Source organism: Rhinoderma darwinii, chromosome 7, assembly GCF_050947455.1.
Source record: "Rhinoderma darwinii isolate aRhiDar2 chromosome 7, aRhiDar2.hap1, whole genome shotgun sequence".
Classification (NCBI taxonomy): Eukaryota; Metazoa; Chordata; class Amphibia; order Anura; family Rhinodermatidae; genus Rhinoderma; species Rhinoderma darwinii.
This window is the reverse complement of record NC_134693.1, coordinates 39,975,848-39,994,346: the sequence shown is the minus strand read 5'-3', so window position 1 is coordinate 39,994,346 and position 18,499 is coordinate 39,975,848. Positions and strand designations below refer to the sequence as shown.

At 39.5% G+C, this 18,499-nt stretch overlaps 1 protein-coding gene across 2 annotated transcripts in view; it reads right to left on the bottom strand.

Annotated features, from left to right (window-relative positions):
• The window catches only part of TGFBR3 (transforming growth factor beta receptor 3), a 187,438-nt gene that overhangs the window by 55,456 nt on the left and 113,483 nt on the right, over positions 1-18,499 (bottom strand). For both annotated transcript variants that reach the window (XM_075833225.1, XM_075833226.1), the window contains exons 5-7: positions 8,888-9,071; positions 8,133-8,298; positions 6,082-6,229 (exon numbers count right to left, since the gene is read on the bottom strand). In XM_075833225.1, coding sequence (XP_075689340.1) covers positions 6,082-6,229; positions 8,133-8,298; positions 8,888-9,071 — 498 coding nt within the window. The remainder of the gene's footprint in view (positions 1-6,081; positions 6,230-8,132; positions 8,299-8,887; positions 9,072-18,499) is intronic.

Here is an 18,499-nt window from a genome sequence, read left to right as displayed (position 1 = left end):
CCTCTGTCAATTGCTCACCTGCGTGTGCAATGCATCTGGTGCAATCAGAGGGGTCTCCCGTCCCCCGACATTTGTAAGGGTATGTGCACACACACTAATTACATCCGTAATTGACGGACGTATTTCGGCCGCAAGTACCGGACCGAACACAGTGCAGGGAGCCGGGCTCCTAGCATCATACTTATGTACGACGCTAGGAGTCCCTGCCTCGCTGCAGGACAACTGTCTCGTACTGAAAACATGATTACAGTACGGGACAGTTGTCCCGCAGCGAGGCAGGGACTCCTAGCATCGTACATAAGTATGATGCTAGGAGCCCGGCTCCCTGCACTGTGTTCGGTCCGGTACTTGCGGCCGAAATACGTCCGTCAATTACGGACGTAATTAGTTTGTGTGCACATACCCATAGGCTGTCTGAATTACTTTTTCTATGTTCCCTTTATTTCTTTAGTCCCTTATTTCCAAGAGATGCCAATTCGTTTTGGAAGCTGCCTCTACTTTTTTTCCCTTTAAATCTACCACAGTTTACAGGTCCTCTAAACTAGGAATTCTCAACCTTTTTCTACTGGGGCCTCACCAGCCAGAACATGGTGATGTCTGTGCTTTACCAGTGGTTACGCCAATTTAGTCATGCATAAGAGCGCCCGTTTGCTTATTCAGCACCTAAATATCTGGACATTTTATTTCTGGAATGGCACCAGTATTGGCACTGGGAGAAACCGGTACAGACATTCACATAAAGGCAATCTTTTACAGAAGAACCATTTGTCTTTAAGTCATTATCTACACTTTACAACCCTAAAAAGCTAAGAACGAGCAAAATAGCAATGTAAACCAGTACAAGCTGGCAGAACAGAACCGCTATAGATTTCTGCCTTGGTCTCAAGAACTAAAGCTAAAGAGTTAGTACATATCTGGACATGTTCACAGGAACTCTATTTATTCACACAGCTGTATTTGGAACTAAAAAAGCCTGGTAGGTTCTGCCAATATGAATGTATATATTACTATTCCAGGCCTAAATTTAGATACCAGGCACAGAACACGAAGGAAAACATGCTGTGACTGAGGCTTAACCACTTTCAAGCCAAATGTTGTAGTTTACTAGTGGATCTGTATTACTTTCCAGTAAAAATAACTCACCCCACATAGTCCATTTTACTCTGGACAATGCCTTGGACAATGAATGTAGTTTAGCAATGTCAAAAAGTTAAATGGTTTAAACGTAAAATATAATCATGTATATTGTGGTGGGAAGTATATAAAAGTTTGTTGCGACATAATAAGGGCTAGACAATGTGAATAATGATGAATATTGGAAGAAAATCTACGAGCCACATGAATGAGAGCACATTTCTCCAAGAGAAAATTCAGTGAAAGTGTAGTAAAAGAGAAAAAAACAAAACGAAATTAGCTATCTTTAGAAAATATGAACAGCACATGTTTCAAATAAAGACATTTGGCAGCAGACGGCAGCCCACAACCTGGGGATTTCCTTTCTCTGATGATCCAGCATGCTGTGCAATACATGATATCTGAAAAATTAGCCCATACAGCCTGAAAGGGTTAATTGTAGGTGACAAAAATCCAAGTTATGGCAAGATATATATATATATATGTATATATATATATATATATATATATATATATATATATATATATAATTGTATTTTTCAATATTTACAGTGTAAGCTAATGAAGAATCTGCAAGGTCGAGAAGACCCAGATGTAAGTGGAAGAAATCTGAAGTGGAAACATTTAAGGTCAGCCCTAGTTCATGATGTGCTCAAACAGCGCTCAAAAACTGGACAGCAATAGAGCAGTTCTCCATGGTTTACACTGACCAAAAATAACAAGAAACCACATAAGAAATAAACACTACTGCCCACTTGGGGAAAAAGGTAACCAACCCAGGCTATGTTTCCACTAAACTGGTGAGCAGGTCCCATTCTATTTAAAAAAAACTTATAATAAGCATACCCTTGTAAATATACATTTTTGAGTTTTTCTCTGCTGCCAGGTTGTTAATAGTTCAATGCATAAGTTTCTTAAGACCTGGTTTTCAAGGGTCAATGATCAGTTGAGCGAACCTTCGTACGACCGCTTGTTCCCGATCATTGTCCTGTATAAACAGGGCATCGATCAGCCGATGAACGATCAAACACTCGTTCATCGGCTAATCTCATCTTTTGTGCAAACCAAAAAATGGTCGCCAGCACATATGCCTGTGCAAACATGGAGACGTGCTGACGACACGATGCAAATGCACAGGGGTGAACGTAATGATCATTTGTCCCCATACATTATTGACCATTGCTTCTTTTGTATGGCGCTAACGAGCGCCGTGCTGTTTCGGTGATCGGTGCTCATTTTCATGGCCAGTATCGGGATGTCTAAAAGGACCTTTAGTTATATCGGTTTCAGAAAAAACGGAGAGACCCCAAAAATGGTTGTCATTACACCTCCAAAAGCGACAGGGTTGGCTTTCTCAGATACCTGCACGGCTACTATGTATATATACATCCCCACTCCAGTATTCCTGCAAAACTAGGCAGGTTTGCAATTTAGAACTCTAAACGGTAGGTGACAATCTCCTGAAAGTCATAATGGTAGCCATACTGGCATCAAAAAGTTTTTCTTTAATAGCTTGACTGAAGATAACAACTCTACTATATATATATATATATATATATATATATATATATATATATATATATATATATATAAACATTTATTTTATTGTTTTTACAAAAAACCCTATGGCCAGATTCACACATGCAGTTTTTGATGCAGTACCGAAAAGGCAGGAGTGGGTCATAAAGGAAGGAAAAGTATAAAGGTGAGAATGTATTTGTCCTCATATTTGGAGCCATTCATGGCTAAAAATACTGCACATAAAACTACATCTTATATTACAGGTGTGAATCTGACCTTTCAGTCCAACAGAACAGGGTGCCGTCAATTAAATTAATCAACTAGCCTAATCTGTGTGTCAGGCTTAAATTTGTCTAAACTGTGTGTCTGGCTGACCTGATGAGACTATAAGAAAAATATATAGGCAAGGCCACTTTAACCATAGGGCAAATCCCTGGCGCCGACACCACTGTCAGCTGTATCCGCATACTTACTTAGGTTACGGACATAGTTGAAAGTTAATGCGTAGCCATTCTCCCCATTAGATTAGGCCACAGGAGTCTAGCCCTAGGCCAGGCGGCTTAATGCAGTGACGTCATCATGCTGCCTGCGCCGGGCTGCCGACGTCATGTACTCCCAGTGGCCTGACACAGGCAGCGTGATGACTTCACTGCATCACACGACCTGCGCCATGCCACAGACATCCTGTTCTCCCAGTGCAAGCCAGGAAAGACCCCAGCTGCTCTGCTCATCGTGGGAATGTGCTTAGGTGACTATCAGTTGATTGTTTGTTTTTTATTATCAGGGCTACGGCTATTACTGTGGGGAGCACAAAAGGGGTTTATTGCTATGTCGATGCATTATTGCTATGTTTGGGGGTGCAAAAGGGGACATTATTGCTGTGTATGGTGAAATAAAAGGGGGCCATTAGCTGTGTAGGGCACAAAGTGGGCATTATTACTATGTAGAGGGCACAAAGGGAAGCACTTTTACCGTCTAGGGTGCTTTTACTGTTTGGGTCAATATCTATCTGACACTATAGTTTTCAGGGGTACTAATTGTCCAGCACTATTATTTTGGGGTTACTATCTGTTTAGCACTAGTATTTTTGGGGTAACTTAGATTTCTGGGCAACAAACTCTCCAGAGATGAGTTGTGGCTGGATAGAGAAGAAAAGTAAAAGACCCCGATCAGAAAAGATGTCACCTGTGAGTCAAAACCTTTCCCAATTATGTGTTTAAAAAAAATGTCTCTAAACAGCTATAATTGTTTTTATGATCTTAGACTGTATGTTTACATTATTCATAATAGTCAGGTTATAAACAAAGATAGAAAACCACCAAGTAAGGTCAACCTTTTGTATGTACAAAACCCAAATGATCAGGAAAAAGACTAAAAGTTCACATTACTTTTATTTATCAAACGCCATCATCTGCTCTTCTACCTCATAGAGGCCTTGTCCAATTTATGTCTAGCATGGTAAGATTCCTTCCTAGCTCCTCCTGGCAATCACATGTAGACCACAGGATCAACATTCTTCATTGTTTTATTATTGTCAGTAACCCTCTATGTAGACAACTGTCATGTTATCTACTGTAGACTAATATCCTTGGTGCATTACCGGAGGATTAGGAGTCCTTCAGCAATCTACATAATATATGGAAACTTCACACTTTTGTTAGATCCAATCAATTAGTGGAGATGATAAGCAATAAATAACTAGGATTTATAAGCTACATTTGGAAAACTATAAATAAGTTCATCTACAGATAGAACCACACTTCAGATAAGATAAATCCTCGGAGGCGATAGAATGTATGTTATTGTAAGTGAAATGTTAGCAATCTGTCAACAAGCATAGAAAGCTGCTCTTCTCATTGGGAGATCATGAGTGCAGTATATAATGCTTGTTGATCATTTGAGTTATCTCTTGAAAATTCTCTTGTGTTTTATGTACTTTTTGGTAATTTCAGGAGTATGCAAGAACAATGACTGTATGACCGACTTCAAATGGACATAAAATTCCCACATTTTAATGTCTATATTACTGCAAGACCCCTGTGTCAAACTTAGATTATTATTAAGTTCTATGATGATCGAAGTTTAGTTCAGTAAAACTGTGGGGTGTCCAGGTCTTGCGGCCGTAATATGGGCATTAAAACCGGCCTGAGGGTGCATAACTTACATATTTTCTTGTGGCAAAGTAATTTGTTTAATAATACAAATCTATTAAAAAATATTAAACACTCCAGTCTCCTTATTGGTTCTTGATAAAAGTTGATTTGACTTTTTGGAACAACTTAAAGATTTGATTTTTCCCTTAAATATTCTTTAAAGTGAATGTCTGGTTTAGAAAATGAATTTTTGAAAAAAACTATTAGAGTTTTGAGTTAATAGATGGAGGTGCCCTATTCAGGACCTTCATCTAATTAGACGGGAGAAGAGAAGCTGTGGAAAGTCACTACAAAAAACTGGAGGACATAGCAGATCCATTACTTGGACAGCCTACTAATTTCAATGGGCACTGTATAATGATTAATGTCCCATGTGGTGGTGATGGTAATTGAACCCTTGCTGCCTGATTTCTCTGATCTAATTAGATTTGATCATGAGGTGTCCTAGCAGCAGAACAGCCTGTGATAGGCATATTGTGGGGGGATTTTACTAGCAAAACAAGATTGTACAAAGTGGTTGTTTAAAGTGATTCCAAGGGTGACATGCTGCTTTAAACAATATATATATTAGCCAAAACATATTTTTCTAAACTTGGTGTTTAATCATGAATACAATTATAAAATCTTAAAGGGGTTTTCCCAGAATCCTAAATTATTACCTATCCACAGGAAAGGTGATAATTTTCTGATTGCGAGGGTCCCTCTGCTAGGACCCCCACTGATCGTAAGAATGGAGGTATCAAACCCCCCATTCCTGGAGCGGCGGTTCAGCATGCGCGCTACCGCTCTATTTAAAGTCTTAAAGGGACTCGGGACACAGGATCCACCTATAATCAATCACATCTAGGTTCATCAACTTAGATGTGATTGATATTAGGTGGATCCTGTGTGTCAGAGACACACAGGTCCCGCTCTCAGCTAAGCCATCAGATCAGCTGAACTGACGGAATGAGCTGAGAGAGAACGGTACAGCTTCTATGTACCCAGGATACAAAGAAGCTTTATTGTAAAAATTAGAAACATTTTTTATAAAAGTTCATTTAAAAAAAGTGCTTAGAATCACAAAACACATTAATTTAGTTATATTAATAATAATAATAAAAAAATATTCAAAGGTTTCCATTGACTTGAATGTTTCGTTATGTAAAACATAATCTCCAAATACTGGATACAGTGTATTAAAAAGCACGTGCAGTTTCCCAGATTTGTTATATTTATAGAAATTTTCTCTACAAATTTTAAAAACGTATCATTATAATAGTAAGAAACATACCAGGATTTCCAGGCTGCCCATGATATTGTTCGCCCTGATAACCCAGTTGACTGATTTTCTACACTTGAGGATAAGAACAAGATTCTTGAAAACATTGGCATGGGGATTGCGTGGACTGATGTCAATATTTATGTCGACCTGAAATGAACTATATAAGGAAAATAAAGTCAGTGTATTGTGATCCAGTATCTACTAAACCAATTAAATATTCAGATTTTCGCCAAAGAACAAACATGTGCAAAGCAGACTGTTCTAACAAAAACTTGACACATATCTATTAATCTATTGAATGATAACAGACTGACATGTAGTTGGGTTAGAAAATACTCAGTGATGCTCGGAGCCAAGGACTGAAATGCTCACTGATGCTTCGGAATGTGGATGAGAAGTTCTACCATCGGTCACAAGGTAAGAAGTTCAAAGACAAAGACGTTTAGTCAAGAATTGTTGTCTATGTGATACAATACGTAAATAGGTAGACAACACAAGAAATATAATTTGCTACATGCCGGTAGGAACTTACAGATGGAGTGGACTTTTTCCTCCAATTTCAAGAGGAACCACATCCACCCATTTATGTGTACAGATAACATTTGATAATCATTATAAATGGTAATTATTAAGTTTTGGTGGCCAAGAATTTTTGTTTTAAATTACTGTAATAAATACGTTCAGCTTTAGGGAAACTTTGAAGTCCTGGCACCCAAAACTGTCATTAAACACAGAGAAAGGCACATTTTAATCCATGGTAACTTAAACAAATATTGAAGGAATCTTATTTAAAGCACAGAAAAACCAAAAAGACTATAATACTAGAGACTAAAAATATACTGGGTGTTTCATGTACCAAGGCGACCAGCTGCCTGGTACCTCCAATTTCACTTTCAACGGCAATTAGAATTTGGCAATGTAATATGTTCTGGAAATTTAAAACATATGTTATACATGGACTATCTTGATGCCATCAATTCATTAATTCAACTTATACTGTACAAAATAAAGAATGTGTGTGTTAAAATGATATCAAATAAAAATGTATATGCATCAACAAACGACATACAATAAGTCAGACATTTTTGTGCGCATGAGAATACTTTATATCTTATCATTTCTAAAATGATGATTTCCATTACTTTTTTTTTCCCCCATCAAAAATCTTACGGACCAGGGGCAGACAATGTAGAGGGGCCCTGTGCAAGAATACAAACAGCTCCATTGCTCTCCACATCCTAATATAATGAGAGTGAGGGAGATTCTCCGAGATATGTATAAAATCCCTCACTAGTGCACTTAACACAGTCTCTTGTATGCAGCTTAGTAGTCAGTGGGACGCAGAGTTATTTATCTTATCAGTATTGGGCCCTCTTGCCCCACTGGGCCCCTGTTGAGCTGCACAGGTTACACATTTGAAATGTCCACCCCAGGTATAAACAGTAATATTAAATAATTACAATGCTGGTATGTAGGCAAAACATGGATACATTCTATATACCATGATCAAATGTCTTCCTGGCAGCTGATACCTAAACACTGAAGTTTAAGAAAAGTCCCCCACAACATCCTGAAGGACTGGAAGTGAGTAGTGAGAAAATTATTTAAACTTCTACTAGGACAGGGATGGATAATATACTGTAGAATTTCAGAGCCAGTTTCAGGCTGAAATAGTCACATGGACTACAGCGTCATAATAGGAGGCCGGGCTGTACTCAAAATAGAGGGATGTGGTGCCATGACAACACCCGGTTGGTAAGTATAAACTTTTTTTTTTTTCCTGCAGTATTTCCGCAGTGGACATTCCGCCTGGATAACTGCACCACAATTTAGTTCAGTTTTTCGGTGGAATTTCCAGGACAGATACGCCGTGTAATTTTACACGGCATATCTTCCCTGTGTGTCCCTACCCTAAGTGTTTGTCACATTTCTAAAATCACCAGATCCAACGTTATCTTTATTTAAATTACTTCTAGGGTTCCAGGCTTTATATAATTCGAGCACACAAAAAAGTCCCCTGCACTGCGTAAATTACCAGAGAGCCACAAAAATAACTTTACCTGTATGGTTTGGCACTGGGAGAATCCAACTCAATGATGTAAACCAATCTGTCTTTCTCTGATCCTAATACACAGCTCTCGGAAGACCGAGGTTCGAGATAACGACCAAGATAATTCAGAGAAATAAAGTTCTTGTGTATGTTACAAGTTGCAGGAAAGGTATTATCTAAAACAAAACATATATATTTCAGTTTATTGTGTTGATTTTTTGTGGGTCTAGAAAAGTTGAGCTAAAAAATAGCTGAGAATGGTGAGAAAAAGTCCAGTGTATACTCCTTTATAAACCATTGCATAAAACCAACATATAAGGTTTAGCAACCTTGGCAAACACTTTGATGTAATTTTCTTGCACTGATCCTGATATACTACATGTATTATAGCTTTTTTCTCATCGACAGCTGAATTCTCAATTATGCAGGCTGCTGGTGAAGTGCATTCTCGGAAGTGTTATATTTCTCCAGCCATTGTAAAGTGATCTGATATGGGAAAAACACATTCTCCAAGACTGAAGTGCAACACTGGGTATTGCATTATAGGGTTTACGCTCAGATGTAGGGGCGTGTCTGTCTACACACCGTTGACTGATTATGGTAACAATCAGTAGACTTGTCACTTCTGGACTTTAACACATGCATAACATATTTAATGGTGGTGAGAAGCATAGACATATATTGTGGACAAAATGTACAATAATAATAATGCATAGTAGTAATAATAATAATAATAATAATAATAATAATAATAATGCATCCTACCTTCACCCACTTTGATGTCAATGTAATTAGTCATTTTCATTTCTGTAAAAGACGTGACAGCCCCATAATTCTTTGTGGTCCATTGTAACAGGCGCTCATTTTCAGGAGGAAGGAGCTTTTCTTCTGTCTGTGTTTTCAGGGAGAGGCTTCCTGTCTCATAGTGAACTGTAGAGCCTTCTGATACCTAGTGGGACAATAAATCATGATTTCTCTTCATGAAGTGCTTCAACGTGACCATATATTACTGCACAACTATAAAAAAAAACAGTTACCAAGGAAAAACAGCTCTTTTATTGGTAATTCCTAAAGCCTAAAGCTGGCCATAGACATGATAGCCAACTTCCCGATTGCCATGCACATTTGGCTCAGCTGAATTTACATGCTATTTGTAGGTTGAATGAGGAAAACCGGCTGCCATACACATGACACCCCTTATTTCTGGGGATTGCAGTTGTTCCATTCAAAACCCTCCTTATTACGGTTGTGCGGGTGAGGAGGTATGGGGGACTCGAGCCCCCTATTCTAGTAATTGTAGGGGTCCCAGCTGTGGGGTCCAGAGCAATCAAACATTTATTACTTCCTGTGAATAGGTGATATATGAATATGGAGGGGAAAATTATTTTATATTCACTTTTGCAGCCATTTTCTATAGCTCTAATGCATCTATAACACAAAATTAAGCTGAAAAAAATAGTTCTAAGACTTGTTGTTCATGCACCAATATGTCTGCTCTTTAGTGTTTGGACCCTTAGTATGCTAGATAATTGGGTGTAGTCTGGCGCTAAGACTCTGTTTACTGTCGTACATACCATGGAGGGAGACCATGCAGCTGCTATGAGGTCTTTGGAGAGAGGGGGCCGAGTCCTGGTTGGTCCCCTCCACTTTACTATTAGGTGGGGAGATATGAAGGACCAGAGGAACTGCATTGTGAGAAAACAACATGGGGCGGGAAATTGGCTCAGGGGGCATGTAAATGTGGTGGAGGGGAAGGCTAAAACCAGGTTCTTCTTATCTGGTTGGTTAAACCCTGCACTATAATGGGGTGCCCAATTTGATCTCTCCTATGGGCCTCCCTCTCTTATGTGTACTTCTTTATATAATTTCATTACAGCAATTATGAATCGAGATTGAAATAGGGTTTACTATAAGCAGTTTAATATATAATAATATATGTTGACAGGGCTGGGTCTAAAAAGACGGTTGCAGAAGAAATTTTCTGCCTGATTCCTTTCATTTCTTTACACTGGGTATGGAGTACATGAAACATTATACAAAATATACTAAGGCTTCTGGACTTCTGCCCAAAAGATGCGGACAGCTGAGATATCTCAGAAAACCCATCATTGTTTGTTTCAGACTAGAGTGAATTATAATGTGGATGAATAGCACAGCAGGAAGAGATTACATGTTTTCTGCCCAAGAAAAGGTGAGATGGACAATTCTCCAATGTGCCTACACAGCTATCTGACGAGATGTGCCAACGTTACTTTCATATGCTCAAATGATCAAGCAGGAAGACTTATGGCAATATGATGCCCTTTTGTTTGGATTTTATCTATATACAATGACCGGTGCACACACCTTGGCAGATTTCCGGGCATAGTATAATTAAACAAAGGTTGCTATAAAAAGTCACTTCTAATAGAAAGAATGACATCTTTCAAGGGTCATTAGAAAATCAGAAGTTTTATCGATTAGCATAGGATAGAAAATGGATAAAAACACAGCCTATAAAGTGCACACATGCAGAAATCAGTTTTTAAAAGGGTTGTCTGGGCATGGGACGGTTTTTCATACAGATGACATATCCACAGGATTGGTGTGGGTCCGACCCAGCTGTTCCGGCTGCCTCCGGCACCGGAAGTTATGCATTGGTCGATGCTGGCAGCAGTGTAAAGCAGCCGTACTGCAGCTCTGCTCCTATTCCCATAGAAGTTAATGGAACGAACAAGGGGATATGCCATAAATGTCTAAGATGGGAATAACACTTTAAAGGGGGTTTCCGGTTTAATTTAAATAAAGCTTAATAAATGTATAAATGAAAAGTTATAGAATTTTCTAATATACTTTGTGTTTTAATTCCTCACCATTTTCATATTAGTTTGCTTTCTGTGAATGAGAACACTCTAAACCGGTTTATACCTAGTCCTACTCTCTGGTGAGAACTGAATACAACTTTACCGAGTCTAGGCAATGCTCTGTAAACTAAACAACTTGGACTATAAACTGATACATTGTAGCAATCTACGAGGAAGTTTTGCGTAGCTGGTGCTGATGTATTTAGCTCAGAGAGCATTGTCTAATCAGGTTAAGCCAGAGACAAATAGGTTATAGAAGATCTGTCACTAGTCACTAGTTTATTAACGTCCTATCTCCTAACTAATCTAATAGGTGCTACAATGCTGATAACCACAGTGTAATTACTATTATTTTTTTCATTATTTGCAAAGTTATGATCATTTTTCTAAATATGCTAATTTGGCTCTAATAGCCAAACAGGAGGTGACTCTTACTTTTCACTCTGGACGGTGTAATGTTTTCTCTATGACTCTGTCCAATCAGCGTTATACAGTTCTCCTCTTCCCAGCCGAGCAACACAGCGTGATTATATAGTATACAGCTTCCATTCTTGACTGTGTTTTCAACTTGTGATATTTCTGGTTGTTTCACAGCTAGAACTGCGATTATATTGCCATATGAATGATTAGAATCTCTTAGAAGAACTGTTCTAGGTGGTCCACAGCCCGAGATATGGCTATATGAAGTGAAGGCTGCAAAGTATCCCATTGTATCGGCATGCAGTTGGATGCGTCACTAATAGACTCCCATTATTTTTTTTTTTTACTGTATCAATCTGTATAGAATAGTTTAGTCTACTATGCTATTTTATGGGGGGTGAATGGGCACCTATGGAGATGTTCAGCGTATACACCAGGAGTTTTCCCGGCACATATGCTGAATGTAGGTCTGTGAATGGGATGTGAAAAGGTCTTTAGAGACATATCTAATTCTAATGGGATTATTTGTTTACATATAACTAATTATAATATTCTACTTTTATGGATGTCTTCGTAGATTCTCCAACCTAATCACACAGTCATTAGTGATGAAAAACATTGTCTACGCAGCTGTGATCTGACCCCAATTGTGATTATTAAACATCTTCATAAAAATCAAGTTGTACCAACAGAAATATATTTATCCACCAGAAGAGTTATGTCTCTGGATCTGCTGTTAAAAACAGTCTGAAACCATAACAACAAATCTAAACCATTCCTAAAACTAAATGCCAGTCTACGCTGGAACACTCTAATCATGCAGGGAATGCTCGATGGCAGTGCTTAATATGAGGATGGATTGTACAAGGCAGAGGCATTATTAAACACCCCCAAAAGGATAAAACATATGCCCTCTTCCAGTTATCCTATGCCATTTTACAGAAGACATGGGAGGACTTAAAGGGGTATTCCCATCACATACATTTATGGCATATCCACAGAACATGCCCCTATGTCAAGAAAGGGGGTCCCCAGCCCCCATCCCGTCTGGTGAGTTGACTGCCGGCCACCGAATAAATGGTGAGGTAGTTGCGAATATGCGCGACTCTCTCTATTTACTTCTATTGGAGTTACAGAAAAAGTTGAGCAAACCTGCCCTTTTAAAGGGTCGTCTTAGATCAGGAAAACAGGATCTGCTTTATTCCCCAAAAACAACGCCACTCTTGTCCATGGGACGCAATTTATATTGCAGCTCAGCTAAATTAAACTGAATGGGTCTGAACTAAAGTAATACCAGATGCAGGATTGGCGCAGTTTATAGCACAAAAAAACAAAACAAAAAAATAGAAGTTTTTTTTTTCCCTAATCTAGAAAAGGAGTTATTTCAGTAACTGGGGAGGAGGAGTAGGCATGGGAAATAGATCAAGTCAGGATCATGCCCTGATAACCAGTCAGTTGGATATATTCCACTAAATAATTCCAAGGATAAAAAGGGCAAGGATGGGGAATATAAATGGTCACAGATAGGGGGAGCCCTTCTGATAACTACATTATATTAGAGATTTGCTATCATTAAGCAATGCCAGATTATATTCTTAAAATTGTGGCAAATGGAAAACTTTATTTTAACACTGTCATTTGGATTCTTCCCCATATCAGTTTAGCAGAATTAAGTTTGACACTGTTCCTCACTGTGAATGAAGGAAAAAAAAAAAGTGATGGGTAACAAAATGTAAACAATATAAAAAAAAATTCTTCACTGCTTTTCATAACTTTCTATGTAATGCTTTCCCGGAAAACTGATCTCATACTTTTATGTGTCTGATTTATGTAATGTATTTATTTGTTACCAATGACTTGAGTCTCTAAATCCCCTTTTTCTTCTGAAAGTGACCTGATTTGACCACAGGACTCTCAAAAAATCTAACAGCACAAATACAATAAAAGGGAGGGTGCATTTTTTTTTCTTTTTTTAACAGTTCAGCGGAACCAGTAAAACAGATGTGAGTAGAGGCTGGGCCAAACTGTAAGTCTGCCATCATGGAACCAATGTTGTTGTGATCTGCTTACGGGCTGCATTATATTTTTGACCAGACTTGCATTTCTTATTTGAAATTTTGGCTTTGGAAATGGTAATAGAAAAGTAAGGCGTTCTGCTTCATCTGTCAATTCTATAAACTTTATTGCAGCAGCTTAAGGTGATGGCAGAACACCAAAGCCTGTTATTACTGGATGTGAGTCAACCACCTGGCTCAAAAACAAAATGAAAAATTTTTTTTTTTACTTTGTTTGCACACCTGCCATTGAGGAATAATGATGTCGTATTACTAGAAGTTAAGTGGGTTACAAATATATTCAGTACAGTGCAAAAAAGTCTATGCCTATACTCTATGCCTATACTATATGCTTAGTAGAATTCATGCTGAAGCCAAGTGTCTGGAACTCCTGCTGATCTGTTAAATATCCTATGCCAGATTACCAGGAAGTCATTTGATGGTCCGGCATTTCTAAGTAAAGACATAGAACCTAAGAAAAGAGTTCAGAAGTTTAAAATTGTCTTAAATATTTATGGAACATCCCAAGGATACACCTCCCTCCGCAGGGATGGTGGAGGTGGCCACTCTTGCACAGTTTGGGAGCTACAGAAAGAGCCGAACGTTGCTATGCCAGTCTCATTTAGTATCTCCCATGGATTCAATGGAGAGAGCCATGTGCCAAAGTGACTGCTTTGAATTGGCGAGTGGCCCAGAGGTGGGACCCTCACTTATCAGGGGTAAGATGGGACTACCCTATTAGGGTACAAAGACACATCAGACCCCATATGGCCCCATAATAACAAGCCATTAAATAAGACTGTGTATGCGCAATCTGACTGCGGTAACCCACAAACCGCACAATAATAAAGAAGGAATGGGCAACAAAATCCAACATGCCTGACCAAATTTTTCAATGTTTATCTGCTGGGTGATAGACCTTGTGAATGATCGTCTGTGTAAAATTTCTAACCAACTGTTATCGGTAACAATAGTCATTGACCATTCCAAACAATTCTATGTGTACAGGCAACTTTTGAACATCGTAAAAATGTGACATGGGCTTGAGATGAGCTCACGCCGCCATATAGTAATCTGTGAACCTGCAACTCTGACTACTGCAACAAGGAATTGTGGCGAAAAACAAACCATGACAAAAATTAGCTCATGTGAACACAGCCTTAAGGCCCCATAAACACAGCCCTAAAAATCGTCCATAATTGCGGACTGCAATTACGGTCCGCAATCACAGACCCATTCACTTCTATTGTCCACGGACACCTTCCCGTTTATTTACGGGAAGGTGTCCGGGCCTAGAAGTGTACCGCAAAAGATAGGACATGTCTTTGTATGGGAGCATGGGCCGAGAATGCGGGCGGCTGTGCCTGCAATCGCGGTGTGTGATTATGGGCAAAGCCGTGTGCATGGGGCCTTAGGCTGGAATCACACATGCTGGTTCTGTGGCAGTTTTTAGCCAAATACAGGACTGAATACAAAAGACAGCAGACATATCAGTCATTCTTTTATACATTTTGTTCTTTTTGGATACACACTTGTTTGGCTAAGCCTAGCAGTCACACAAGGACATGTGTATGTGGTAAGTTAAAAGGGTATTCCCATCTTATAAAGAGATGGCATATCCCTTGGATATGTTTTCATTTTATGATTATTAGGGTCTGACCTCTGGGACCCTTACTGATCCTGAAAATGAAGAAGCCACAGTGCTGATTTAGTCCTGTGTTTTCCCTGCACAACGACGTTCTTGGCCACCTGGCTGGGCAGGGAACTGCAGCTGGCACCATTCGCTTGGTGCCGTGCTGCAGTTCCGTGCACAATGAGTGGCCGGGATGCCGCTGTGTAGGGAAAAACAGTAAAATCGGAACATCTCTATGCTTCTGATATTTTTACAGTATAAATCTCTGTATCCTTGGTTGTTAAGACAGCTGTGTTTACTCAGGAAACCATTTATTAGTTTTATCTGCCCGCTCACTGGATGCTGCAGCTCGCAACTTCAGTGTAGATTATATTTAACCATTTACAGCTCCAATCATAAAAAATAAAAAAAACGAAAAATAAAGATCTTCATAACAGTGTACAGGACAGTGTCCCCAATCTTATCCCAGGCTTCTGAGCAGAAACGGAAAATGTAATTTTTGGATGACAGGTGTCATCTCCGACCCCAACAATGTTACCTACCACAATGATTAGATGGGGTTGGATGTTTCTTCTTTCCTGCTTCCACTTCAACAGCGTTGTCAGGATCAGCCAGATCATTTGTCATACAGCAATACTGCCTCTGCTGGACACTACAGGATGCAGCAGATGGAGTATTTCTTTATACAGATGACTGGACAGATCATGGCACCAGAGCAATTTCTAGTTGTTACTAAATCATCCCTGGTCTATCACTTCATGAAACTTGATGGTGCTGAAATTTGGACTATTTACCTATTTCAGCACAATTAAGGTATGTTCATTGCAAATCTACGTCAAAATCATCATGTGTTACATTTGCGCACCGTTCCATTAAATAGTTGACTCATCACAGGAAACCCCCTTTAATATTGAGCTAATGCAGTTGCAGTCATCATTTCCCATACAGCACCCACTGCAGGGGAAATGTAGTATTACATGGCGTCCATTCACATAATTGGCATCCATGAAAAACGTGTGGCCCAAGTCCACAAGAGCGAAAGCGAAAGAGTGAGGTCCCAGGCAGAGGAACCCTCTCAATGACATTCATATGCCTAATAGGGAACATGATCAGGGAAGGTTCTGATTGGACAGACAAACCCTAGAAAAACTAGTAATGTTTGTATCCGTATCTGCTGAAATATGGTTAAAAATACAATTTTGTGTCACCGGTGATCAAAGGTGACAACAAGCTGTATATAATAACTGTGTTCTTTACATTACAGTCAAGAGAGTGCACAAAAAAAACCAATTCAGTCATAGGATGCAATCTACAATCTGGATTGGGAATTTCGGTGACTATCACCTGTCACCCATTAAAGTACAACATCTGGTCCCTCTTTGCAGATGACACTTACATTCCTGCTTGGAATCCATCATGGATTTAATGGTGTTCATGAAGAAATAGAAAGACTTGTGTTCAATAACTGAAACAAGAAAAACATTGGACTGTCCCTGTGACCTGTGATCATTTTCAACGTCCTGGAAACTATTTTTACAAACGTCAGGAGTGAGTGATACTATTTGGAAAAATGACCATTTAGCAATGTACCACATATGTTATCCATTGCAAAGCTTTAGCTACTTCTTGTAAAGATAACCTTGCGATATGTGCTGCCAATGCTGAATTTGATTTCACCCTAATATATGACAGATGATGAAAGAATCAACACATTATTGGATCGCAGTGGAAAGGATGTGAAGGAAAGACCTGGCTACAAAATCGTATTTCAGTTCTTGGAGATGGAGCTCAAGGGTATGTTCACACTGGGTAGAATAGCTGCGGATTTTCCGGAACGGATTTCAGAACATCAACAGCATATTACAGTAGCAGCAAAGTAAATGTGATTTTAACAAATGTCTTCCACCCGCTGTGGAAAAAAATCTGCTGAGAAAACGTGCATAAATTGATCGTGGCGTGTTTTTTTTTAATCCGCAGCATGTCAATTTATGCTGCGGAATCATTGCACTTTTGTCGCATTTTTTTCCTATTGAGTTCAATGGGGAAGTAAAAAAAAGCAACAGATAGCAATTGTGGCGAAAAAGCGGCAATTCCGCTGCGAAAATCGCAAATCTGAAGTCTACATTTAATTTAAAAAGTCTATACTTATTCTGACTCCATGACCAGGCTGTAAGTTGTAGGGCCCTTGAGACAATCTCACTGTATATGTCTGTATTGAACCGGTACTTACACCAAGACACTGTCAGATAGCGTCAACTCAGCTGAAGAGGCACGTGGGAAGTTTCCAGAGAAGTTTATTTTCAGGCTGAAATACTTGTAAGGTACACAAACCAGCAGGTGAAAAGATGATATTTTGCCAGAGTTGAGCAGGAGATGACTACACAGTATGGGAACCATGAGGAAAGACAACTAAGCACAGAAAGAAGGGAGGAGCTATTACCTCAGAGCCTAGCTACAGGGAGATAGCAGGGACAAACTAAATAAAGCAAAGCAACTGCAATAGGAGCATATAACATAACATGACAGTGAATAGAAACCTAAGTCGAGGGACATGACACTCCCCGTCTGAAATCTTTAGATTTCACAATAAAATCAAACTTGAAAGAATGTCCTTGAATAATGTCCAGTAGTGGATCCTGGAACCTGAAAGACAAAAGGAACATGCAAACAATGACAATAGTTATAGTCCAAGTCTGTTGCCGATAGTCCACAACAGTAGGTATCCGCTTGTACAAGTTCCAAGTAAGAAACCCATCTTCGGATCGGGGAAGCCGCAACTTGCCAATACTTCCACCAACCCACTGTATATTCCAAATGGTAAGGTGTTCCAAATATAACACAGCTAGCAGCCAGCTGGGGGCTGTGTCCTTTATGTGCCTTCTTTCTTTGGAAGAAGAAGCACTAGTTCAGTGATTGGGCGGAAGAAAACTCGCACTGAGCCTCCTTTGGTCACCTTGACCTCTACCTTTCGAGTCTTTCCATCATCACTAGGCATAACCTTGGTAACAAGACCCATTGGCCATTCATTGCGATGGGCTTCCTTATCCTTTAGAAGAACAAGGTCACCTTCCTGGAGGTTAGGTCTCGACGTCTGCCATTTGTAACGGCTTTGAAGTATGTGCAAATACTCTGTCTTCCAGCGGTGCCAGAACACGTTGGACAGGTATTGTACCTGTTTCCATTGGCGTCGGTAAATGTCGCTGTGGTCAAAGATTCCCGGAGGGATTGCAGCAGTCCCGATCTTCTGGGTAAGAAGCGTAGCTGGGGTAAGAATAACTGGGGAATCAGGGTCCGAGGATACTGGGACTAGTGGCCTTGCATTGATTATGGCGGACACCTCTGCAAGAAAGGTGACCAAGATCTCATGAGTAAGCAAAGACTTGTGATCCAGCAACATGGAGTCAAGGATTTTGCGTGCAATTCCAAT